General features: G+C 43.9%; 1 protein-coding gene across 2 annotated transcripts in view; it reads right to left on the reverse strand.

Moving 5' to 3' along the window:
• Nucleotides 1–26,786, reverse strand: part of FER1L6 (fer-1 like family member 6) — a 162,214-nt gene extending 135,428 nt beyond the window's left edge. For both annotated transcript variants that reach the window (XM_043880377.1, XM_043880375.1), the window contains exon 1: nucleotides 26,689–26,786. In XM_043880377.1, coding sequence (XP_043736312.1) covers nucleotides 26,689–26,711 — 23 coding nt within the window. In that variant the 5' untranslated portion in view covers nucleotides 26,712–26,786. The remainder of the gene's footprint in view (nucleotides 1–26,688) is intronic.
• Nucleotides 26,787–26,993: the final 207 nt, after the last annotated feature.

Here is a 26,993-nt window from a genome sequence, read left to right on the forward strand (position 1 = left end):
TGCAATGCAAGGGACACTAGCTCTTCCCTGATCTGGGAAGATCCCACATGCCACAGGGCAGCTAAGCCTGTGCACCACAACTACAGAATCTATAGCCTAGAGCCCACGCTCCACAAGAGAAGTCACCGTGCGGAGAAGCCCTAGTACCGCAATGAAGAGTAGCCCCCGCTCACCACAACTAGAGAAAGCCTGCGTGCAGCAACAAAGACTCATCCAAGGCAAAAAGCTTAAAAATACATTTTAAAAAATGTAAGAAAAGAGGTGAGACCATAATCAGAGCAAAGCATAATCAGAGAAGAGAACAATCTCAAAAGTCAGTGGCTAAGCCTTATCCTAACACTCACCTTGGAGCTGGGGAGAAAGAGGAAATTACTCGTGCTGGTACCTGATAAACCATCTGTTCTCTGTTAAATGGTGCATCACCCCTGGCTGTCACCCAGCCTTGGTCTTCATCAGTTTCTTAAAATCACTCCCTTTTTCAACGCATCTTTTTTCTCTCTCTTTATCATGCCTGAACATCTTTTATCGGTTGGTTCTTTCTCTACTACCAGTCCCTTGGGGGTGATTGAAGGTGATTGAACAAAAGGTCATGGATTTTGTTTGTGGCCCAGGCCCTGTGGAAGGCACTGGTGTACAAAGATAAATCCAACAGGGTCCTAAGCCTTAGAGGCACTGAAGTGTGGCTGGAACTGCAGATGCCTGGGGGGTTCATGCTGAGGATGACTGATTCTGGATTGTTGACCAATACCCAATACCAAGACTAGAAAGTCATGTGGAAGGCCAGTGCTGGCCCAGGGTGTGGCTGAGTCTGGAAGTCCCAGTTCAGCGGCCGTGGTCTGAAATGGGTACACATCCAAATACAAACCAGAGTGTTACAGTCTCAGGAAGCCCTGGGACATCCCTTATCAGAGAAGGACTCCTTTTCAGCAGGAATACAGTTCAGAGTGATGAGAGCAAAATCTATGACTGTTAAGTAAACTTCTCTCTTTGCTTAATATTTATAAACAGGCTTCCCTGTTGGCAGTGGATAGGAGACATGGGTTTGATCCCTGGTCCGGGAGGATTCCACCTGCCGTGGAGCCACTGAGCCTGAGCATCACAGCTACTGAGCCTGTGCTCTAAAGCCCTTGAGCTGCAACTGCTGAGCCCCTGTGTCACAAGTACTGAAACCCACTCACCTAAAACCTGTGCTCTGCAAGAAGAGAAGCCACTGCAGTGAGAAGCCTGTGCACTGCAACTAGAGAGTAGCCCCTCCTCTCCGCAACTAGAGAAAGCCTGCCTGCAGCAATGAAGAACTGTTGTAGCCATAAATAAGTAAATAAAGCAGTGCGTACATGTCAAAAACACTTTTTAAAAGGTACAAAAATATTTAAAAGCAAGATTGTGCTTTATGCTCCCAGGGAAACAAGAGTAGGGAGGTTTGTCTTTACCAAAGACAAATTGACCACTCTTCTAACCTACTAAAGCAATGACTTTGAATGATAAAAGATAGTGTGACAAAAAAAAAAAAAAAAAAGACAGTGTGACTTATTGTAACCTAAGCTGGTAAAGCCAGTCATTCTCTTAGGAATTGCTTACATGTATGTCTGTCCTCCTTGTTAGGCAAGGTTGGGGCATACGTGTGTGCTTTGCATATACTAGGTCCTCAAGGGGTATTTGTTTGATAAAATATTAACAAGTGAGACCTTCAGCTGATAAGCCAACCCTAGCCTCAAAGACAACAGTGATGAGGAGTTTACTACATCATAAATTGATGACTACAAATATTTCTGAAACATACAAGGGGGAGATGAAAATTTATATGCATTATTCCAAGACAGAATAGTTCAGAGTGACTTATGACAGGACTATGCAATTTCAGTCAGGAAGAGATGAAATAATAAAGTCATTTTCACATCTATCTTTGGGCAGAATGACTACAGTAAAGATGCTGAGTGAAAGGAGGGGCTGGAAAAATAATTCTAGATATTTGATGGGAGGGGTTATCAATGATCTCAAGCTGGGGGTGTCTACCCAGGGGGTTGAGGTAGGAGGAAGGAAGGAAAGACCAAGATGGCCCAGTCTGCCCCCTTCCCTCCCTCCCTTCAATCTGAAGGGCTTCATCGTTACTTGTTTCCTGTGTTAAGGAGTTCGAGGAAAGCTTAAATAAACTTTTCAAGTTTGAAAACTGCTCTTCAAGACAAGCATACTTATTCGACAAATAGGGAAACTAAGACCCAGGGAAAAAAAAGCTAAGAGCTAGGAACCAGATCAAGGTCGTATTTGCTTATTGAAATTGTTGGGGCTTCTGGGTACCCATTTATTCCCGTATTTACCCCCCAGGAACGCTAAGACTTCAGCAAGTGTGGACTTCCACACCCCTTCCTCTCCAAACACGGGTGGGGCAAAAGCTGATAACAGACCACACCTGCATTAAACAGGTAACTAAGGAGAACCTACTGTACGGTGCAGGAAACCCTGCTCACTGCTCCATGGTGGCCTGAAGGGGAAGGAGGTCCAATAAAGAGGGGATATATGTGTACATGGAGCTGATTCACTCCCTTGCACAGCAGAAGCTAACACAACATTGTAAAGCAACTGTACTCCAATAAAAGTTAACTTAAAAATAAATAAATGGAAAAAAATGGCCTTTATTCTTCCACAGAGCTCTCCTTCAGAACTCCTGTGCATTACAGAAAATATTCCAAGGGGTCAACGACGATAACCTAACCACTTTCCTCTGTCTACTTAAAAAAGTCAAATGAAAAGAATTTCACAACTGATAAAAGCAAAAGCAAATCAAGGCTGAAAATGAAAGGCTACGGTACTTCAGATACGACCTCCATAGGATCCTGTCTCCTTTACATGCTTGAATTCTTTAATGGCTTCTGCAACCATGAGGAGGGAAAATCTACTTCACTCAAGCTGATGAGTTCCCAAAGTAAGGACTTTAATTAGAGCAGTCGAGTGAAGTTCTCTGTCAGTTAAAACTTGAAATATAGTGAGGCAAGTCAATGCAATGACCGACAAACAGCTTCCAGTTAGCTAGACCCTGAACAGATCACAGAGGGAAAAAAATCCCCACCAGAAATTCATTGCTTCTGTTGTCACTGATATCCTGCATAGAAGGAAATGAACCTGAAGGGTCATCTATCAATTCACGCAACCAGACATCACACTGAAGGCATTTTGGAGAGGTTTGGTAGAACAGCTCATCTCGAGGGAGTCTTGTGTGAGATTTACAGGGTCTCAGGCACAACAGAATGCCATCAACTGTCTCTCCGGCACTCAGCCAAGACGTTCCTGAAGGCTCTGCTGGGTTTCCTTTGAAATTACTTTTGCAAAAGCTGAAGTTTGAGCTTCTTGGCTGGGAAGACAAAACACCCTCTCCAGGAGTAACTGTCCTTGGGATTTCAGCCTCAGTTCAGGGCCCAAATGTATTGAATCCCAAGCTGGCAGGGGCATCCCAGTACTGTCCCTCCCAGTCTCCACTTGGAAACACTAATAGAAGAGGTCTAAGTTATACTGAGTCCTTGACCCCAGACTCGAGACTCTCAGTAAAGATTTTTCCATACAAACAATGAAGAAAAACTCATTTACTTCCAATCCTCTCTAGGAGCAATATCAGAAGTGGAGAAGATTATACTGAACTCACACATGATCACAACGTATCTCTACCTGCTTGCTCAGTTGCTAAGTTGTGTCTGTTTGTGACCCCATGGACTGCAACCCACCAGGCTCTTCTGTCCGTGGGATTTCCCAGGCAAGAATACTGGAGTGGGTTACCATTTCCTACTCCAGGGGATCTTCCCAACCCAGGGATCGAACCCACATCTCCTGCATTAGCAGGTGAGTTTTTTACCACTGAGCTACCAGGGAAGCCTCTACTTCTTCCTGCTTAAAATCCCAGTTTACACAGTAATGAATCTCACACACATAAAACAGAGGCAGTGGAGCCCAGTGGAGCCCAGTGGACAACAGTCTTCCCTCCCCCAAGCACTCTGTCCATGTGGGACCCTAACAGAAGCTCTGTGAGGGAACAAAGCAAGGCAGTCTTTCCATGGCATCCTGGGAAGAACACAGAATCACATCTAACCTTGGCCTCTGCGTTACAATCTGTGCAACCTGAAGCAAATGACATAACTCCTCTATGCCTCCATTTTCTCATCTGTAAAATAGATATTAAAAAAATATCTACTTCACAAAGTAACAAGGATTGAGTTTATATATGAAAAGCCCTTAGATCAGCTCCTGGCAAATAAAAGAAAATAGCTGCTATGATTCTTATTTCAAGTCAAGAAAATTGAGGCTCAGAGAGGTTAGGCAACTTGCTCAAAGTCACCCAGCTACAAACTGGGGACAGAGTTGAGTCTCCCACAGCCAGCTGAATGCTTTTCCTTCTAGACCATGCTGGGATTAAACAGTTACCCATTGTACAGTGTTTAATTTACTCAATAGTCATCCATTTCATTATTGACTATCATTATTTAAAGTGCTCTGGGGAAATCTTAATAGCTGCTATTCATTAAACTTGTAAAAGATTGAAGGCAGGAGGAGAAGGGGACAACAGAGGATGAGATGTTGGATGACATCACCAACTCGATGGTCATGAGTTTCAGCAAGTTCCAGGAACTGGTGATGAACCGGGAAGCCTAGCATGCTGCAGTCCATGGGGCCACAAAGAGTCGGACACAACTGAGCAACTGAACTGAACTGATTAGGCATGTAGGATAAGTCAGGCATTGGCTTAAGGTCCTACATACAGTTTTTTCATTTAGTTGTCCCAATAACCATCGGACAGCAGTGTTCAATCCCTTTTACAATGTGAAAACTAAAGCATGAGAGGTTAAGTAACCTGCCTAAGATCCCACAGCTCTAAGCTGCAACCAAGCTCCATCCAACCTCCACTCTATACCTCCTCCCAAATACCAGTTAGAGCCACAGGATTAACAAGAGTGCAATCCTCCCTTCCCAGGTGCTAAACCCTACAGCTCAGGGAGGTGTGGAAACTTGCCTACAACCACACAGTATCCATTGCTGAAGCCCAGCCTCTTTGAACTCTGAGACCTCACCCATCATGACCCAGGTCTCTAGGCACAAACAGAGGAGCCACACCCCAGAGGGCTCCCAACAGCCCAGACTGCAGCTGAGTCCTGCTCAGTCATAAGAAAAAGAGCAACCGGTCTCACCTTAATCACTGAGGGCTTCTGACCATGCCCGGAAGTACTCGTGCTCACTGTCTTCTTGGACTCAAGGCAGGGCCAGAGGCACAGTGTCCAGAATGGGTCTTGGGAGGAGAAAGTCTCCCCTCTAGCATGGAGCAGGTCACTAGACTGCCTCTGGAGGGGTGAGCATCTCCCTGGAAATGCCCCTTCCACTGTGTCCACCTGGTAGCTCCCTATCTGAAATCCAGTGCCTGCTGCTTGGCTTGGCCGCCAGAGCCCAAGACCCTGATCCTCAAACACAGCAGCTCAGAGCAGATCCTGAGGGGAGGGGCCACTGGCATGCTTTATTCCAAGTCAGGTAGCCACAGGTGGGTCTAGGCTCAAAGAAACCCCAGCTCCAGACAGTGCCAAAGCTCTGGATACTTTCTAGCCACCATCTAGTCACCCAAGTTGGGTTTTTAGTCATTTTCACCATCCCCTACTACTTTGTAATATGTTTTTGCACTTTCAGTTCAGTTCAGTCTCTCAGTTGTGTCTGACTCTTTGCGACCCCATGGACTACAGGATGCCAGGCCTCCCCGTCCATCACCAGCTCCTGGAGCTTGCTCAAACTCACGTCCATCGAGTTGGTGATGATATCCAAACCATCTCATCCTCTGTCGCCCCATTCTCCCACATACTGCCACACATACTCCTACAAGTAAAGTGTTTTCACTTTACTTGAGGCCTGTTCTAGATACTTTAACAAGTATTATCCTATTTAAGTCCCACAACAGCCCTCAGAAGTACGTACTGTTATTTACCCAATTTATGAATGGTGAAACTGGGTCACAGAGGGTCTGGTAAGTGCTGGGGTTTGAACCAAGGCCAGCAGCCCTGAATATTCATCGGAAGGACTGACGCTGAAGATGAAGCTCCAGTACTTTGGCCACCTGACGCGAAGAGCCAACTCGTTGGAAAAGACCTTGACGCTGGGAAAGATTGAAGGCAGGACGAGAAGGGGATGACAGAGGATGAGACGGTTGGACGGCATCACTGACTCAATGGACTTGAGTTTGAGCAAACTGCAGGAGATGGTGAAGGACAGAGAAGCCTGGCAGGCTACAGCCCATGGGGTCGAAAAGATTCAGACACGACGTAGTGACTGAACACCACCACCACCTACCCTCAGAGCCTGTGCTCTCAGGCTCTTCAGCCTGCTGTCTCCTCTCTGTGGCATTTCACTGGAACTTGTAGGATGATGCTGTTTCAAGAAGTCAAGTTTAGAAAGGAGAAAAATAAATAAAAAGAAGGCATTTTGGTGGGTCAAATGTCTCAGAAGTCATTGGCCTGTAGTGGGCTGAATGGTGGCACCCCAAAAGGTATATTCACATTCTGAAAACTGTGACTGTGCCCTTATTTGTGACAAAAAAAAAAAAAAGGATCTATGAAGACATAATTAAATTCTGGATTACCCCCGTGCTGTGCAGCGCTAAGTCTCTTCAGGAGTGTCTGACTCTTTGGGACCATAAGGACTGTAGCCTGCCAAGCTCCTCTGTCCATGGGATTTTTCAGGCAAGAATACTGGAGTGGGTTGCCATGCCCTTCTCCAGAGGATCTTCCTGACCCAAGGATTGAACCCACCTCTCTTGTATCTCCTGCATTGGCAGGCGGGTTCTTTACCACTAGTGCCACCCTGAGAGCGGGGACTAAATCCAATGACAAGTGTCCTAACAAGAAACAGAAAAGGAGAAGATGCACAGAGAAGGCCATGTGAAGACAGAGAGATTGGAGTGATGTGGCCACAAACCAAGGAACACCTAGTGATACCAGAAGCTGGAAGAGGAAGGATTCTCTCCCAGAGCCGTCAAAGGGAGCATGGTCCTCTCGGCACCTTGAATTCAGACTTCCAGCCTCCAGACCTGGGAGAGGATAATTTTTTGTTGTTCTAAGCCTCCCAGTCTGTGGTCATTTGTATGGCAACCTCAAGGAACTGACCCACTACCGTTTGTTACTTCCTCTGGCATTTCAAAAAAAAAAAATATATATATATATATATTTATTTGGGTTGTACTGGGTCTTAGTTGTAGTGTGTGGAATCTAGTTCCCTGATCAGAGATGGAACCCAGGCCCCCTGTGTTGGGAGCTCAGAGTCCTACCCACTGGGAAGTCCCCTCTTGCACTTCTTGATGGCGCCACAGGAAAGGAGGAAAATGTTGGGTTCTTTCTACCGATCCTTCATGGGAAAGACTGAGAGGTTGATGCCTATGGACCAGGCAGTGATGCAAGAGTCTCTGAGAGACAGGACAGGAAGACACGGGGTGGGGAGAAGATTTTGCAAGTGAGGGCTGAGCCGGTTACCTAGTAACTCACAAGGCAACCTCATTCACGAGCCCCAGCAGAGCCCTCACTGTCCCCAAAGAAATGGCCTGTGGCTCAGGGGTTCACAGGTGGGGCACAGGTTTCCTGAGGCTCCCCTTCTTCCCTTTTTGGTCATCGTGAACTTGACCCCAATCAGAAGCAAATGTGTCAGAGATCCCTGAGCCCCAACCTCAGGTGTTATAGATGGGGAAAGTGACGACTAAAAAGGTGACATGGTCTGAGGTCACACAGCCAATCATGGAACCATCAGAGCCGGAACCTCGCCTCCTGATCCCTGATCCTTTCAAAGCTTGCAAAACCTCCTCCCCTTGTCTGATCTGTTCTTCACAAAAGAAGATCTGTAGCATCTCTGATCTGAGCTCAATAGCTCCAGGGTCCCTCAAGGATTCTCCAGCTAAAACTCATATTTCTCCTTCTAGAATTTAAGTTTATTCCCCCTTATTTGCAGAACAACAGTCTCGCCTTGCGGCTGCTATGTCTGACGCAGATACAAGTACACATCATAACAACAGAAATTAGCTGGCTACACAGTAGACAGTCATAAAGGTTTGTTGATTGTTCATCACAAGGAAAAACCCAGAGCTTTATTTCTCTTATTTCTGCTGTTTTCTCTCTCTGCTCTGACCACCTTTCTTTGGCAACTTGACGGGAACATGACCCTTCCTCAGGGTCTCTGCACATGGTCTTCTCTGTACCTGGAATCCATATGCCCTCACACACCTCTTCACCCTACTGACTCCATCCCACCCCTTAGAAGGATGCTGCTTAACATCCCAGATATTCCCCCCTCTCCTCCTCCTCAGCAGGTCCTCGTGTTTCTCATGCTTTTTCTTTTCAACGCTCATCATAGTTTGTCATTTTATTTTTACATGGTTTTTTTTTTCACATGCATCCCTTAGACCATTAAGGTAGAAACTCTGTCTAGTTGATTCCTGCGCCCAGCACATCTAATTCACTCATTGGTTCATTCCACAAACATTCGAATGCTGAAAATGCTGAGTTGGTACAAAGCAATGTAGAAAGAAGGAACAGACAAAACTGTGAGTTCTCAGGAAATAGAACCAAACAGATGAGCTACAGTCAGCTCCTTAAGAAATTACCCAGTCACACTTCACCCCCACTATCCAGTTCCCTCATTCCTGTGCTTGCCCCTTAAACATTTTAGCCCCAACAGATTCTTCTCCAAAAGGGGGAAAGGATGAGTTGGTAAAACTCAAAGGGTTCAATAATGTAAGTGACAGACAACTCTAGGAAATGAACTTCAGAGGAGTGATGCTGTAAAGTTATCTAAAAAGAAGATTGGGAATTGCCTTTCAGTCAGCTTCAGAATTATTTTAGAAATTCTCAAAAGAAAGGCTATATTGCAAAACAAGAAGGTTATGAAACTCTCCTCCAGTCTTCCCCACTCTGGGAAGAATAATGCCCTTTGCACAAAGCTGCTATGTCAATTCCAAATACAAGGGCAGATCTTATCAACAGAAATCATCCACCACCCTCCCTCCTGCCATGTGGCCTTCTGCCAGAGGGAATACATTTCAGTGTCTACAATCATTATCCCACATACCATCTCAGTCATGGAGTGTTTCCTTGGAGGACTCTCAAAAGTTGTTATCATGATTCAACAAACATTTACTCATTACCTATTAGATGCCCAGCACTGCAGTGGGCCTGTGGGAAATACAGAGCAACCTGGGAAAGACAATGTGTTGTGGTCAAGGAGCACAATGACTTTTTAACAGCTAATAACATTTGAAATGGCTTCGTTCACTCCATTGTAATATTATTTTCTATTTCTAGAGTTCTTCACAGATTACAAAGAACTTTTACACACAGCTGTGTGTCACAGCAGTTGTGTGACATATAAAGGTTTCCCTTCTCGTTGACAGATTAACCATTTCGTTTCTAGAGCCTGGAATGACTTACTCAAGTTTGCACAGTTAAAACTGGCCCAAACTGGAAACCATGGTAGTCATGAAAAAATGCCACTCAGATCTCTGGCTGCACGAAGCAAGGTTCACAGACAGCCCCAGCTCCTGTACCTCTGATTCACTGCTGTGTCACACTGAGACCAGGCTACCCAGCAAATGACTAAGCACCGCAAGTGAGCTAGTCCTACAAGACATGGTACTCTTCTAATGGATGACTTGAGTCACAAGAGTCCCTATTGGCCTGGAGGAAATATCTTTTAGAAGATTCTTCCTATCCAATTCCCCTTCCTTCCGGCTCTTCATCACAGGAGTCAGGTTTGCATCATTTTCTGAAAACTCTCTGCCTTCTGGTACTTCTTCCTCTTCATCCTTCTCATGCATCAGTGCTAAGTTGCTTCCAGTCATGTCTGACTCTTTGCAACCCTATGGACTGTAGCCCACCAGGCTCCTCTGTCCATGGGATTCTCCAGGCAAGAATACTAGAGTGGGTTGCCATGCCCTCCTCCAGGGGATCTTCTTGATCCACGGATCAAACCTGTGTCTCTTGCATTGGCAGGCATATTCTTTACCACTAGCACCACCTTGGGAAGCTCTATCCTTCCCATATGTTTCCCAAATAAATGGGGTTTTTTTGGACACACCAAGTGACATGCAGGATCTTAGTTCCCTGACCAGGGCTTGGACACCAGCCCCCTGCAGTGAAAGTTCAGAGTCCTAACCCCTGGACCACCAGAGAATTCCCTTTCCAAATAAATCTTGATCACACCAATGCCGTCTTGGAATCTGCTCTTTGGAGGACCCACTCTAACAGACTCTAAATTTAGATCTTATCATTCAGAACTGGACCTTCCACAAATAAAGAGATTTCATTTTGAAATACATTTGGAAAATTCTGGAGTGGCCCATTTTACAAGACTTAGATTCAAAAATAATACAGTTAGATGAAATAAGACTCCTCAAAAGCAAAAAAGAACTACAAAGTAGCTCTAAATTTGATTTGACAGCAAAACTTTTAAAGTCAGTTTCCCTGAATTGGTGACTGAAATATTGGAACTCAGATCACAGTTTGAGAAATCCTGCTAATAAGTAGACACCCTCTAACAAATGGACACCTATTGCCTTTTCCATCAGCATTATTAAAAAGCCTCAAAATGATGGTTTGATATTCCCTTCCTTTGCTGTGTCCAAATGAATGAGGAAAAAATGGGAGGAAAAAGCATGGGACCCAGGAAAACCTCAAGCAATGTAATCTTCCCTGGAAGAGTAGGAAATTCATTCTCCTTTATATTAAAGCTTTGCTCCTATTTTTAGCAAATGGTGTGATTTTGATTTCTTAAAATAGGTGTCATCTTTAAGAGATGGGTGAGCTGAGTAAAATAAGAAACATAAGCAGTGGATTCTTTTTTTATCACTTTCTCTTTTCTTCTTTAAATTAGAATATAATTGCTCCACAATGTTGTGTTAGTTCCTGCCGCACAATGAAGTGAACCATCTACATGCATACACACATCTCCTCCCTGCTGAGCCTCCTTCCCACCCACCCGCCACCACCCCACCCCTCTCGTCATCACGGAGCACAGAGGTGAGCTCCCACTCGTTACTTCACACACAGTAGTGTAAATGTGTCAGCACTACCCTCCCGGTTTGTCCCACCCTCCCCTTCCTCAACTGCGTCCACATGTTAGCTCTGCACATCCGTATCTCTGTTTCTGCCCTGGAAAGCCGTTCACTTGTACCATTTTTCTAGATTCCACATATATGTGTTAATATACAATTCTAAACTATCTATAGATCTTAATACTGGACCTATTATTGTGGGTATTACCCTGTTGTTTTGATTGATACCAAATGTTTCCACTCAGTTTTGAAAGTCATTGATTGTACCTCAACTCCCTTGTGGCTCAGCAGCTAAAGAATCTGCCTGCAGAGCAGGAGACCTGGGTTTGATCCCTGGGTTGGGAAGATGCCCTGGAGAAGGGAAAGGCTACCCGCTCCAGTATTCTGGCCTGGAGAATTACATGGACTGTATAGTCCATAGGGTCGCAAAGATTTGGACATGACTGAGTGACTTTCACGTCACCCCTTCATGATTCAACAACTGAATGAAAAGGAAATAAATCCACTGTTACAAATTGTGCTACAGTTTTTCTGTAAACTTCCTGGAGATGCAGCAGCTCAGTACATTGGAAGCTTAGTAGGAAAAGATATTGATTTCTATGTACCAAGCAGGTGTTCCCTGTGTAAACAGTTAGGTGAGAGTCATCTGAAAGGGCACATCAGAGTCGCTGAGGGACAAGAGACCTAACATGAGTCTACGTAGGATTCAGTCTTCTTGAATTCTCCAAGTGTTCCTTCCTCTCCTTCCTTGAGATGTACTGTAATGAAAAGAAATGTTCTTGGCAAGACAGAAAGGGGAAGCCAACTAACTGCTTTTGATTACCTGTCATTGAAATAGGAAACAGAAACATGATTTTGAAACCTATGAATCAACAGAAGTCACCAGGTGGAGAAATATAGAGAAATTAGCTCAGGGTAGCAGGAATCAGTTGAAGCAGAGATGGAGTAGATGAGTCTACAGAATGAAGGAGCAAGAAGGAGCCAAAGGAAACCTCCTAATGTCCAGGGGCTGATGGGAACCCTGAACAGAACAACAGTTCCTGAGCAATGCTCCCATCCCTAAAAGGGGCAGGGTGGCGTTGGGGGGCACGGGTGGCGCGCTGTTGACATTTCTGCTCATCCCCAAGGATGCTTGCTGGAATCGACTCCACATGTAATAATCATGATAAGAATAAGAATAAAAATAATGACAGGACTTCTCTGGTAGTCCAGGGGTTAAGAAATCGCTTACCAATGCAGGTGACATGGGTTCAATCCCTGGTCCAGGAAGATCCCAAATGCCTCAGGGCAACTACTGAGCCTGCGCCCCCTAGAGCCTGTGCTCCGCAACGAGAGAAGCCATCACAATGAGAAGCCGGTGCACTGCAACTAAACAAAGGCCGTGTGCAACCAAAAATAATAAGTTTAATTTAAAAAGGAATAATGGCTGGGACTTCCCTGGTGGTCCAGAGGTTAAGAATCTGGCTTGCAGTGCAGGGGAAGCCTGTTCTGTATTTTGTCAGGGAACTAAGATCCCACATGCCATGAAGCAAGTAAGCCCCTGTGCCCCAACTAGAGACCATGTGCTGCAATAAAAGAGCCCATGTGACACAATGAATGAAGATCCTGTGAGCCAACGCAGCAGAATAAATACATATTTAAAAGAAAAAAATTTAAAAATAATAATGGCAATTATAAATTTGAGCATTTTCATATGCCAGGAACTGTGGCAAACACTTTTATACTCTTATTTCATCCTCAGGACAACTCTGTAAAGTATCTACCACTGTCTCTATTTTACAGATAAAGAAACAGATATCAGAGAGCTTAAGCTGATTTGCCCAGGATCAGCCATCCTGCAGCTAGCCAAGACTTGACTCTGAACTTCCGCTCTTAACATCCACACTTCACTGCTTCTCTATCCCATATTCAATATATCCATAAGACACAGTCCACCACGGGGGGTAACCTGCATGTTATTGTGTTCTGTGAAATTTAAAAAAAACCCAAGTCACAGTTAGACTGCACAGCAGAGGGGAATCATAACCAAAACTGGCTAGAGGACAAGTGTCTTTCTGGAAAATACTATTATGTTGCAAGAGACCCAGGAGAAACATACCATCCTCATTCCACTACTGCTGTACAGTGAAAAATGGATGACTCTGACTCCATGTAACTAAAATTCTCATAGATTGAAAGTGCATTTGAGAACAGTTGCTATCACCCTTGATTTCTTCCCAAGCATACTGAAAAGCTCTTAGAGGAGAGACGAGATACATTTCACTTTTCTTGCCCCCACCATCCCATCCATTGTAGGCATCCAATTAATATTATATAGAAAGTTTTGAAACTCTGATAGATTACCTGTGTCTGCAAGAGGCAAGACAAAGGAGAACGGTAGTGTGTGTATTTGCTGACTCAAGTCCTAAATATCCCCAGGAAGCTGACTTTCTAAAGCTTGAACACTACCCATCTGTTTTATTAATAGTCACTCTCTTCTCCTAACAATGGGAAGACCAGAAAATGCGAGACGGTTGTGTTCAAGTGAATGGATGTCACAGCACCCTCATTTTGCTTAGAAAATTCACCACCGTTTATTGAGAAGATCAGGCTGCAATCAGCTTTTATTTAAAAATATCAATGCACTTTCCAGACTCAAAGGGCAACATCATAATTAACTAAGTCGATAATACTAAAGGGCTTTGAGCCTCTATGGTGAAAAAGTAGGGCACCATACTATGGGCTCGAAACTAGCTGGTTTTCATCTCTTCCCCAGGACCTGGCCTTCTCATTGAACTTGAGGAGTGTGGGCCAACTTCTGAGCTTCTGTCCTTGAAACAACTGGGGGGGTTCAGAGCAATTTTAAAGCATGTGGGCAGTTGACTTGGAACATCCCAGTTGGCACGCATCCTAGTGTAATCTCATAAAGTCATTGGTGACATGGCCACTGGCTCCTTCCAATCAAGTGGTTATTCTTCCCATCCTCATACACAGCTCTATTGCTTGTTTTCCACATATTCAACTGGCATTGCAAAGTTCTTTTTTTTTTTTTGCAAAGTTCTTTAAGGGATGCTTGCCAAGTGACATACAAACTGTCTAGAAGTCTCCGACCCAAAATGTCTCTGCCTTGAAGAAACATTTTGACATTTGACTTTTTTTTTTTTTGGCATCAGACAGTTTGGGAGATTTTTTTCACCTCATCACCTTCTCTATTTTCCTTTTGTTGTCTCCCTTTACTGAGGATCCTCATCTCTACAGATATGAGAGTAGAAGACATTTGCTTGCTAAGTTGCTTCAGTTGTGTCCGACTCTTTTTGAGACCCTGTGGACTGTAGCCCTCCAGGCTCCCTTGTCCATGCGATTCTCCAGGCAAGAATACTGGAGTGGTTTGCCATGACCTCCTCCAGGGGACCTTCCTGACCCAGGGATTGAACCCATATCTCATTATGTTTCCTGCACTGGCAGGCAGGTTCTTTACTACTAGCACCTGTTTAAATTGCTGCAAAGCAAAGAGATAATTTTATAACTGGTTTGCTGCTCTCCTGGTGTCATTTGGGAAACAAGGGTTCATATCCCTAGATGAAATTGTTTTCCTTGTGGCTTTAATTACCATATGCTTCCCATCTCCCATCACCATGGATACGTGCCAGGGGTCATGTTGACCAGTTGGCCACGAGTCTGCACTTGCCTGAGCTCACAGGTCTGCCCATTGCCAGTAGCATCTACCCTCAGCTGCCTCTCACAGAAAGCAGTGACTTTCCTGGGACCCATATCTGGAGCTTCAGTGACCAATAGGACCAGTCCAGGACCTGCTGGGTTTTTGTCAAAGTTCTAGGATGTGTTTGCCAGTGTTGAAGCTGGGAAATTATTTTTACCTTCTTGCTTTTCTAACATAATCACAAGAGGTTAGATAGGAACCTGGAAAGTCTCATTCCAGATAGAAAGAAACTACTCAAAAAACTGATGGGGGCATGTGGAAAGGACACAGGAGCCAACCTGAAGGGGCTTTCTCTGGAAAAATAGGAGACAATTTGAGTATCAAAATCAGTAACAGGAATGGATTATAACACATTAGATAACAATCCGAAAACCCATATTAATACTGAAAAGGGGAAGGGCTAGATGAAGAAGAAAGAGGGGAAATCTCTTTTTATACTCAGAGTAACAATAGAAAATAAGATTTTCATCCCTAGCATGCATGCTCAGTTGCTCAGTCATGTCCAACTCTTTGAGACCCCATGGACTATAGCCTGCCAGGCTCCTCTGTCCATAGACTTCTCCAGGCAAGAATATTGGAGTGGGTTACCATTTCCTTCTCCAGGGGACCTTCCTGACCCAGGGATCAAGCACAAGTCTCCTGAATTGCAGGTAGATTCTTTACAGTCTGAGCCACCAGTGATCGTAATTAATAAGAGTGATCACTTAGAGTGATCACTAATTAGCTAAGAATCATCAGTGAAGGCTAAACCCTTTCCCCACGTCCCCTAAATCTGTGCTTATCCCACCAGCCTGCTGAATGCGCCCTGTGTCTGTAACTAGGAAACAGTTCACTACTCTCCTCTCCACAGCTGCCCACACTTAATGGGTTAAGTCCCTGCTCTTTTGAGATTGCAAGAATCTCTAAGGGGAGAAAAAGACAGTAATATTTCATAGCACACAGTGAATTGTTGAGGACGCCATGTGAAATTTGTGTATGGAAAGTGCCTTCCTAGGTGCTTTTCAATTTCATCCTTAAAAAAAAAATTGTCTCTGCAGTTCCCCAGACAGGCCTTTTCCTGTGGTGGCCTCTGGAAGTGGATTTGACAGTTGGCAAAGGGATTCACAAATGGTTTTTAACCCGAATCCTGCTCTACTAACTGCTTTTGTCTTTGTAACTCAAGATTTATTTTCTCACAGCAGGTGTGTACACAACAAAGGAATGCCAATGGAACCAAGAGAGGTCTAGACACCCTACCCACAGATTAGACCCACAGTAAACACCTCTCTAAATCACATGAAGAGGAAGTGGATGAAAAGGGAGCTGGTTCTTGGGAATAAATTCCTACAAGCCTCTTTGTTAGGAAGGAGGGCAGGCTGGGGTCAAACCTTGACCAAGTGTGCAAAGTGTAGGTGGGGCTTTTTCTACACACGCTCTGGTTATTCAGGAGGGCAGCCACTCAGGAAGTTCACAGATTCCCAGATTAAATGCTCATTAACAAATCATTTTCTGGGACTTCCCTGGTGGTCCAGGGGTTAGGAATCCTGCCTGCCAGTGCAGTGGTCCCAGTTCAGTCCCTGGCGGGAGAATTCAGGTTCCACATGCCAACTAAGTGCCTCAACTGGAGAGCCTGTGCTCAACTAAAGAGAAGCCCAGACACCGCAATAGAAGATCTGCGTGCCGCAGCTGAGACCCAGAAAAGTCAAAACTAAAAGTTAAACAATTAAAAAATAAAAACAATCTTTTAAAAAACAACTTCCTCATAGAATGCATTTAAGAAGAGACAGGGAAAATGCCAGTAAGGCCTCAGGATCCTCAGTGAAAGTGACCATCAGGGCGAGAACCAAGAACCACTGTGGCGGGGGTGAGGCTGGGTGTCATCTGAGAACTGTCTCCCACATCAGCCTCAAGGAGGAAGAAGCTCAATCCACACCTCTTCACAAAGGCAGAATGAGACAGGACTTCAGACCGGGTCATTGAAAGGCCTTCTCAAATTGCTAAAAGTGAGACCAGTAAGAACGGCGTCTGTTTGCCGAGGTGAGTCTTACCACTTTCCTGGCATTCTTATACACGCACCATTGCAGCTTATTCCAGGTGACCTCTGAAGGGGCTACAATGTCCTTCCTATTGAGCAAGCCTAGAGATCTGCCTGGTGAGGATCACTCAGACATTTAGTGCTGGAAAGGGAATTCAAACCCAGGCAGCCAGGCCTTCGTGGAGTCCACGAGCTTAGTCACCGCGCCCTCCAAGTCACCAGTGTCCCTCACTCACTGTGAGGCTCTGCCTCCTTCTCTGACTTCAAGGCCCTGCTCAAATGAATGGCTTCTTCCTCTCCTTCAGAGGACACATATAAATACAAACACAAATATAAATGTAACACAATCTCTTATAGCATTGTTAGTTCATTTATTCTTTTTTAAAAAATATTTTATTTTAGGAGTTGTTCAAATGTCCTTTTTTATGTTACTTTGTGTTGTGAGTTTTTTTTAAATTACTAATTATTTATTTGACTGCACCAGGTCTTGGCTGTGGCACACAGGATTTTTGATCTTTAGCTGTGGCATGCAAACTCTAAGTTGCAGCATGTGGGACCTAGTTCCCTGACTAGGGATCGAACTCAGACCACCTGCCTTGGGAGCTCAGAACCTTAGCTACTGGACCACCAGTGAAGTTCCTTCATTGATTCTTTATAGACACCAAGGATACAAAACACACAAAATATAAAACCAGGGAGGGAGGGAGATATGGTTATAAAAATATAAAAGGTCAGCCCATGGGCTCCTCATAGTGATGGAACAGTTCTGTATCTTAACTGTGGTGTCAGATCACAACCCAACACAGGTGTTACAACTGTATAGAGCCAAACACACTCTACACACACACACACACACACAAATAAGTACAAGTAAAACTTAGGAAGGCTGAGTATAATCAGTGGATTGTTTCAAAGTCGATAGACTAGTTGTGATATTGTACTATAGTTTTGCAAGATGTTACCTTTGGGGAGACCGGGTAAAGGGTACATGAGATCTCTCTGTATTATTTCCCATAATCACGTGTTATCTTCACTTCTCAACAGCCTACAATTGTCTCAATAAAAATTTCAATTAAAAAAAAAAAAGAAGGAAAATAATGCCACCTAGTAGAATACATATATGCACAGGCCTGAGGATAGAAATGACTCAGTGTGTACATGCTTATCTTGCCCGCTAGACTGTGGTATCAGCGAGGGTGGGGACCACGTCTTTTATAAAATTGCAGCCCTAGGAGGAAATGGCTAAGTAGGTAGAGCTCCCTTTCTTGCAGTCCCTCTCTCTCTAGTTCTCACACTTGACTATATTTGAAGCTACCTTTCCTGGTGGCTCAGAGGTTAAAGTGTCTGCCTGCGTCTGCCTGCAATGTGGGAGACCTGGATTCGATTCCTGGGTCATGAAGATCCCCTGGAGAAGGAAATGGCAACCCACTCCAGTACTCTTGCCTGGAGAATCCCGTGGACGGAGGAGCCTGGTGGGCTACAGTTCACGGGGTCTCAAAGAGTCGGACATGACTGAGAGACTTCACTTCACTTTCTACCCTCATCCCAAAGATGTTTGATGTTTTCCCTTCCCTGAATATCATCCATCAAGGGCATCTCTCAATACTATGTTTATAATCAAGATATAAATGAGAGAGGCAGCCTGGGGTAGTACATTTGCAGAGTGGAAGTAAGACCACAAGCCCTAGAAAGGGAGGTCCTGCCTCTATATTTACCAATTTAACCTTTCTCTGAATCAGACTCTCTTCCAAGAAAAGTATTATTTTCACACCTGTCTCTCACGTTGATATGAACTCTAGCAGGTAAGGAGGGCTGGCATCCTGGAAAGAATGTAAGATTCTGGAACCAAAAGAATTGAATTTGATTCTCAGTTCTACTACTTACTGGCTATGTGTTGGTGGATAAATCATGTGACCTCTCCAGTGTTCATCATCTTCAGTTATACTAAAACCTACCGTCCTTCCCTCATGTGTATATGGAAACACTCTGAAACCCCAGAACATCAAATAAAGGCCTGTGTAGCTCTGCCCAGTTCACCCCCATCTCCTTAATATTGATATTTTTGCATGTGCATGGTACAGAATGGATACTTAATAAATATAGTTGGATGAATGTGTGGAAGAATTAAATCATGGGCCTCCAGTGAAACTGTATTCTTTATTTCAACCAGCTCCTAATACCTCACAAGCTAAGAACCTGGAACCTTTCCAGAAGATCTCTCTCCTTAACCTCTTCATAGTTCATCTTTTAAAGCCATTTCCTAAGGCCACTGGGCATGACCTAGTATCTGAACAACAACAAAAAGCCCACTGGTGAGTCCCAAACTCATAGCCATTCATTGGTATTAAAACACCCTCCATTTCCCTTAGAAACATTCTACCTGGGTGTGCATCACTGTCCCTAGACTGCTTTTTTAAAACATGAATCAGTTGAAATAGATGATGGCTACTGGAAGAAAACCTGGCAGAATCTTGTTCTACTGATGTCTTTCAACAGCTAAAATGAGATACATGTGAAAAAGCCATATTTCCTTCTCTTTTTTCTCATATCCCAGTTGTATCAGTTGGATTTCTTAGTTGCAAATTACAGAAACACTCCCTGACTAGATTAACTGGAAAAGGAATGTGTTAAAGGATATGAGACATTTTCAAATTCTCAGAAGTGAGAAGTGAAAATGAAGTCACTCAGTTGTGTCTAACTCTTTGCAACCCCATGGACTGTAGCCCACCAGGCTCCTCCATCCATGGGATTCCCAGGCAAGAATACTGGAGTGTGTTGCCATTTCCTTCTCCAGGGGATCTTCCTGACCCAGGGATCGAACCCGGTCTCCCACATTGCAGACAGGCTGTTTCCCGTCTAAACCACAAGGGAAGCCCCAGATTCTCAGGGAAACTGGGAAAACCTTGAAGACTACAAAACCAAGAGCAATGCCTCACATCACAGGCAGCCCCTGGGTAGACTCCACCTCTGGGTACAGATACTTCTGCATACCCACCACACTGCAAACCAGAGGTACTGCCAGGAGCTCTGGTACTGCTCACTCTGAGAAAATGGATATTTGGGGACTTGCCTGGTGGTCCAGTGGCTAAGACTCTGCACTCCCAAAGTAAGGAACCTGGGTTCAATCTCTGGTCTGAAAATAAAATCTCACATAATGAAGTGAAGAGCTGGCACAGCAAAAATAAATAAATAAATCAGAGAATAGGCTATTTGCCCTTCCCCTCACCAGAATCATTCTATGCTGCACCTGTTTATTTGTGTCACTAGCTTTCAATTAAAAAATCTCAAGTGCACGCACCTGACTGGTGTGGCTGGAGTCTAATGTCAGCATCCTAGCTGCAAGGGAAGCAGGTTTATTATGGGTTTTAACTTGGGAAGAATTTACAAAAGGGAAAAGAAGATTAAAGGTGTAGAGCAGTCGAAAAGAAAAATATAGTCTCATTCCACCAACAATAAATAACTTCAATAAGTCACCACCAGGCAGCAGTGATATTGATTAATCCAAACATGACTTTTTGCTCTAAAAAATTGAACATGTTGGAATATTCATCAGTGAATTCATCTGTATACTTTGTATGCAAAGGTAAGCATTTAATGAGAATTTATGGATAAATTTTGATGAGAAAACTTTTTTCAAATTCCATTAAAAGGTAATTTACAGATCGATGAACCTTTGATTCATATTCAAGTATTAATAGAGAAATTAATATTCCTCTCTAACCCTTATCATCATTTGTAGCAATTACATAAGTAAAGCCCTGCATTATTCACAACATGAACTTTGCATACCTTTCCAGAAAGGGAAAAAGAAGCAGTGAGAAGAAATCTCATCAGACAACAACTTTATAAACAGGGATATATATATAGAGAGAGAAAGAGGTGTAAGACAGCAGTCAGTAAAGCTTCATAAAGAACAAATCCTGTCAAACTAAAGTAACTCAGCTCTCTTGCCAAGGTAACTGCAGAAGGTAGAAAAGAAGCGATAAATGTGATCTATGTTTATTTTGTCCGCGTTTGGGATTCTGCCTTGAATAATGCAGTCATTAGTAAAGTAAAACAGTATCAGCCAGCCCACCCATCTACCAACCAGAAGTACAACTTTTGAAAAAGCATTAAAATAAGATCTCTACAGACATGAACGGTGCTTCCGTTCATCACAATCTTCCGATGTGAAGATTTTCAAACCATAGGCTGTTTAATACAGTCAAAGCCAAAAATTCAATTTCACAAATAAAAACTAGGTTGCCCTTCAGATATTTGAATAAAGAAATATGACTTCTATCATTGAATCCTTACCACTAAGAGTTCAGTTGGTTTTCCCAAAGGATTAGTACAGATTTCATTTCCGCTTACGAGTTCCAGTAGAGACCTAGAATTTTTTTTTCATCAATCCTCTTATCTCACGAATAACTAGACTCACTATTATGAGGACTAGCCCTATCTTTCAGCCAAGCCATGAGTTGAATCTTCTATTTTCCCCAAAATGAGATTGGTTGTTAAAGTCTCATTATTGATTTTTGACTCACTTCTGGGTTATAAAACTAAGCTCCCAAGAAGCTTGTCTTTTTCACTGCCTGCCATTTACTGATTATCCATGACTCTAGGCAAATTGCAAAACTTCTCCAGACTCTTGCTTTCTTACCAGACATTTCCTCACCAGCTTTTGGAATAAACCTTAGGTGCAAATTTCTCCATCACTGTGTGGGAGTGATGATGGCCAAGAGCCACTACTCTTGGTGCATAAAGTAGAAACTCACTGCCAGCAACCCCTTCCCAGGACAGGAAAAGACACGGCCGGAGGAGGACAAAGAGGGCAAGACAGGATGGGGGACAAGAGATCACAGCTGTTGTATTTTTGGAAACCAGAGCCAGGACACATGATTCAGAGGAAAAGAAGAGCTTTGGATGAGTCAGTCTGGGTTCAAAGCTGACTCTACCACCTTTTTTTTTTTTTTTTTTAATATGGACCATTTTTCAAGTCTGTATTGATTTAGTTACAATATTGTGCTTCCATGTTTTTTGTTTGTTTGTTTGTTTGTGGGTTGTTTTTTTTTGTTTTTTTTTTTCGGTTTTTTGGCCACAAGACATGTGGGTTCTCAGCTTCCCAAGCAGGGATCAAACCCACACCCCCCTGCACTGGAACATGCTAAGTTGCCTCAGTCGTGTCTGACTCTTTGTGACCCTACAGGCTGTAGCCCTCCAGGCTCCTCTGTCCATGGGATTCTCCAGGCAAGAATACTGGAGTGGGTAGCCATGTCCTCCTCCAGGGGATCTTCCCAGCCCAGTCTAGTCTTGGTTCTTCATGACAACCCAGTGTCACCCTCCGAACCTTGATTTTGAAGTGGATTACAACCCTCAGGGGCCAGACGGTGTGCCCATCCATTTACAGGAAGCCGCAGGGTCATAGAAGGAGCCAGAGCTGGCCGGAGCACACCCACTCTGAGCTGCGGTTCACACTGGCCACCCTGCGTCCCCCATGGACTGACCACCCCTTGCTGCCCTGGTTTTGCCCCATGCCTCACATTGAAGGGGCACTCATGAAGTATTTGTTGAATGAAAAGAATCTATTTATTCAACTGCCTTTAAGCAGCACTCTCTAAGAGGTAACCTCAGTGAGGACGGTCCAACTATTTTTAAGGACTCCAAAGAGAGGTCATTTCACTCACTTTCTCTGAAACTGCTTCCAACACTCAATGACCATTTCACCTAAAAGCATTCACTCTTTGGCTGTCTACTTTCTGGACTGTTCTATGATTGGGCCATGAGTTTGAAGTCCCACCAACCCAGCTAAGCCTTGAGCTTCCACAACTTCTCTTGCCCCATAATAGCCCCTGATACAAATATAGATTAAATTTTAAAAACCTTTGACCTCAGCCAGATTCTCATTTCTAGAAATTTATCCTGAGGATGCAATCATGCAACTTTGCCAATGAACAAAGTTGAACACACAAGGATGTTTATTATGGAATGATTACATTGGCCGAAAATGGGAAATAACTCAAATATTCATCAGCTGGAGGCTAATTAAATAAATGTATTTTTTATATACAGTGGAGTACCAGGTATTCATTAAAAATGACAGGGCAATATGTACTCGTTGAATTGAAAAAGAATCACCTTACAAGACCAAAGCACAAACTTGATTAGTTCAAGAAGAAAATGCAAGAAAAGGCTTTAACTCTCACAGAATCTTGGTATGACATGAGAAAAGAAACCATCAAAGTCACAGTGCTTTTTAATATTAAACACTTCTTTTCAATCACCCACTGGATAATGGAATTTTCAGTGCATATTGATAATATTCAGAGGAAAAGTAGGTGACAGAATGGCAAGTATAATACAATGTAGTCGATATTTTAAAAAAATGCATATAAGCATAGAAAGATGCCTGAAGGGATTTTCATCAAAAAGATGAGTATTAATCTCTGGGAAGCAGGATTGGGGTAATTTTACTTTCATCTTTGTACCTTTTACTGTGTCACTTTACACTTTTATAAAGGCTGTGCATTATGTTTACAATCAGCAAAAATTGTAAGGTTCTTTTCATTTAGGGGCAAAAAAAATCTATCTGGAACAAGAAGGCTCTTATCAAATACTAGTTAAATGGAAACTGACTCATAGTCTTTTGGTACAGGCAGGCTTATATAAATGACATGAATAGATGAAGAGCTAAAAGGCCTTCCTGGCTGCTAAATTGTACCAAAATGCCCTAGTCTGCCGTCTGAGTCAACACCACGGAAGAAACGTCTCTACTGATATCATGAGGACTCACCATCAGTGAAATCCTCCCCAGTTTTGAAAGGCTTGTGCTTTCAACATCTCATTCAACCTTCAAAACTAGATTTGTGACCAGTTTCCCAAACTGAACTCCCTAAATGTCTGTCTGGCCACCTTTAGGCAACATTTCCAGGTTGGGGATGCACAGTTGTTTGTTGGACGGATGAGCGGTAGTTGGATGGATGGGTGGATAGATGGATAACAGGAGTGAATTATTTTCCCTCCTTTACAGACAAGAAAACAGAGAAGCAGAGGTGAAGCGACATCCCTCGGGTGAAACTGTTAGTCAATTATTAGCTTGGCATCACTAATTATTAGGTTGGCATCACTCCTGTGTATGGTTACCTAATCAGCTCTCTTTTATCAAAAGCCACTCCCACCCCAAATCTTTCTTTAGGAGGAAACTCTTCACTATCATTGACAGACATATATCTGATAATCAGAGATGATATTCAAAATGGCATGGGTATTGACCTGTCAAAGAGGCACTGGTGCAGGACCCTGGAGACCTCCTGCCTTGATCAGCATTAACCCATTAATTGCTGCATGTCAGTGGATCCTGGGAGTCAGGACATTCACTGGGTTCAAGATAGGAGCCCACTCAGCCACTGGTTTAGAACAATTTCTTATTTTACCAATAAAGGCAGCCAAACACATGCCTAAAGGTTGGATACGAACCCTGCCAAAAACCCTCCACAGCACTAAAGTGTTACTCCCCAAGTGAGAAACTCCACTCTCTCTCCACACACAGCACGGCCCTTGCTCTGAGCACTATTTATAACTCCACTTGAAACCTTCATCCTGACACATCCAATTTGCATGCACAAATGAAATAAAATGTCATTATCCTCTTCTGAAAATTTTCCTGAGCCTGGCCATAGCAGAAGATCAGGGCAGGTCTATAGAGGGAAAGAATGACTATGATGGGAGAGAGGATGTGATAAAATCTCAAAAAAAGAACTTCCCAGTCCAGTGGTTAAGACCCCACTTGAGGGCTGCACAGGTTCAGTCCTTGGTTGGGGAAGTGAGATTCCACATGCAATGCAGCGTGGCCAAAAAAATAAAATAAAATAAAATCTCAAAAAGTACAAGACAGCCCCACAGAAGACCAGTCCTTGCTTGAACCCAGCTCCCCCTGGACACACATGTGCTGTGTATGTGCAATTTTGTTCCAGGCACCAGGTAAGATTCTGGAAGACAGGGTGTCCCTGACCTCAGTCTGCTCAGAGTTCCAGAAAGTAGCAGGAGAGACACTGGACGTAGCTGTTGTATAAATGGAAAGTGAGAGAGGACAAGAGCACTGTGGGAATTCAGAAGAGAGCGAGTTTCTTTCCCCCAGAGGAAATCTAGGAGGGCTGCCTGAGGAAGGTGACCCCCACCTTGGTCCTCTTGAGAAACTGTGACAGTAACACTTGAGGAGGAAGGGAAATATGCTATCGGAGGTCAACACAGGCCAGTCTGGAAGCAAACGTTATCTTTCAAGGCGTTTACCGGGAAAATATGCAGGACAGACATTGCATGTACTTTGCTGAACTTGTCCTCTCAGAGCGATCATGCTTTCTCACCTCCCAGCTTCTACTCCTGCTGTGTCTTCTGCCTGGAACATTCTCTCACTTTCTCCACGTTCAAGAATGTTGTTTACCATTCACCCTCCCCTTCTCAGCTTAGATGCACTTTTTCTGAAAAGCCTTCCTTGATCCTCCAAAATGGATGAGATTTCTCTTCCCACCCGGGTTCCTACTCCTATCGTAATTTCACAGCACCCACATCATAGTCATCTATTTTGCTGTTCATTGATACCACTTATCTGTAAGTGCTCTGAGAGAAGATCTGGGTGATCCATGTGTGTGGACCCAGAACCTAGTAAAGAGCTGTACTTATAACAGATATATTTAACAAATGATTGAGTTTTCAAAAATGATTCAGCAGCCCATTTGTATACCATTACATCAAACCTGTCCCCAAGCAGAGCTGACAACGTGCTCAGATAATTCTACCAAGTTGCTTTGTAGATGAAATGATACAAATGTGCTTAGACCCCTTTTCACTGGCCCCAAGCATAATGAAGAACCAAGGCTTGTTCTATACACACGACTAACTTCCCCAAGGCCCTTGTGGCCATACGGGTTCAGACTGAGCCCCAGCAAAACTCCCCAGGCAAGTCCAAGAATGAGACCATAGGACTAAAAAGACCGCACTTCTTATTTACAAACTGAGAGAAGAGACTTTGAGGCAAGAGATGGCCAGAGCGAGAAAAGAAACCACAAGTTTAAGCTGGTTAGTGCACATAGGTTAGTGCAATTACATCAGGAAAGGTCCTGGTTTCCGAAAATACAAAGCATTTAATATTAACCCTTTATAGCTCCCCAGTGGCTCAGACTGTAAAGAATCTGCCTGCAGTGCAGGAGACCCGGGTTCGATCCCTGGGTCAGGAAGATCCCCTGGCGAAGGAAATGGCAATCTACTCCAGTATTCTTACCTGCAGAATTCCATGGACAGAGGCCTGCCAGGCTACAGCCCATGGGATCACAAAGAGTCAAACAGGACTGAGCAGCTAACACTTTTACTTTCACTTTTCACCTTATGGCTCAGTTGGGAGACCTAAAGGAATTTTTTCAATGTTCAGAATGTTAACAATGGTTATCTCCAGTGATACTGAGTGATTTTTAAAATCCTCATAGCTTCTATATTTTCCGAGTTTTCTACAATGAATATGATATATTTTCTCATCAGAAGGGGAAAATTCTGTCTCTAAGGTGCATGTATGTACTCAGTCATGTCCAACTCTTTGTCACCCCATGGACTGTAGCTTGCCAGGCTCCTCTGTCCATGGAATTCTCCAGGCAAAAACACTGCAATGAGTTGCCATTCCCTTCTCCGGGAGACCTTCCTGACCCAGGTATCAAACCCACGTCTCCTGCATTGGCAGGCAGATTTTTTTTTACCACTTGAGCAGCCTGGGAAGCTCTTTAAGTGCATGGTCAGACCCAGCTGTCCAGCTGTCCTTTCTGGCCCACAAGCTTCCCCTCCTAAGCTTTAAATCTGTTAATCTTTAAGGATTTTTTTGAAGGGAGGCCCTCCTTCCCCAGCCCCCGGCCCTTTGGCTCTGGCCACACCCAGAAACCTTGTTAGCAAAAGGAAATATATTACTTGGCTTTGGATGGCTTCTCCATTCTTCCTCTTCTTGGTGGCTCCTCTGGGCTAGGAGCTGGCAAAATCCTGGTGTCTGGCTTTATCCAGATCCTGGGCACAAGCTTCTGAGTTTCACAGTCAGCTGGTGGGTGAGGCTGTTTGGGGTGTGGCTGAATCAACACTCGCTGGCGTGCACGGCTATTCTCAAGCATCATGTTACCCAGTGTAATCAAAGTTGCAAAAGGAAACTGTCCCACGAAGAGTGGACCCATCCGTCAGACACACCTAGCGGCATGTGTCTTCAGTGACAGAACCAAAGGCTA

This window comes from Cervus elaphus, chromosome 21 (assembly GCF_910594005.1).
Source record: "Cervus elaphus chromosome 21, mCerEla1.1, whole genome shotgun sequence".
Classification (NCBI taxonomy): Eukaryota; Metazoa; Chordata; class Mammalia; order Artiodactyla; family Cervidae; genus Cervus; species Cervus elaphus.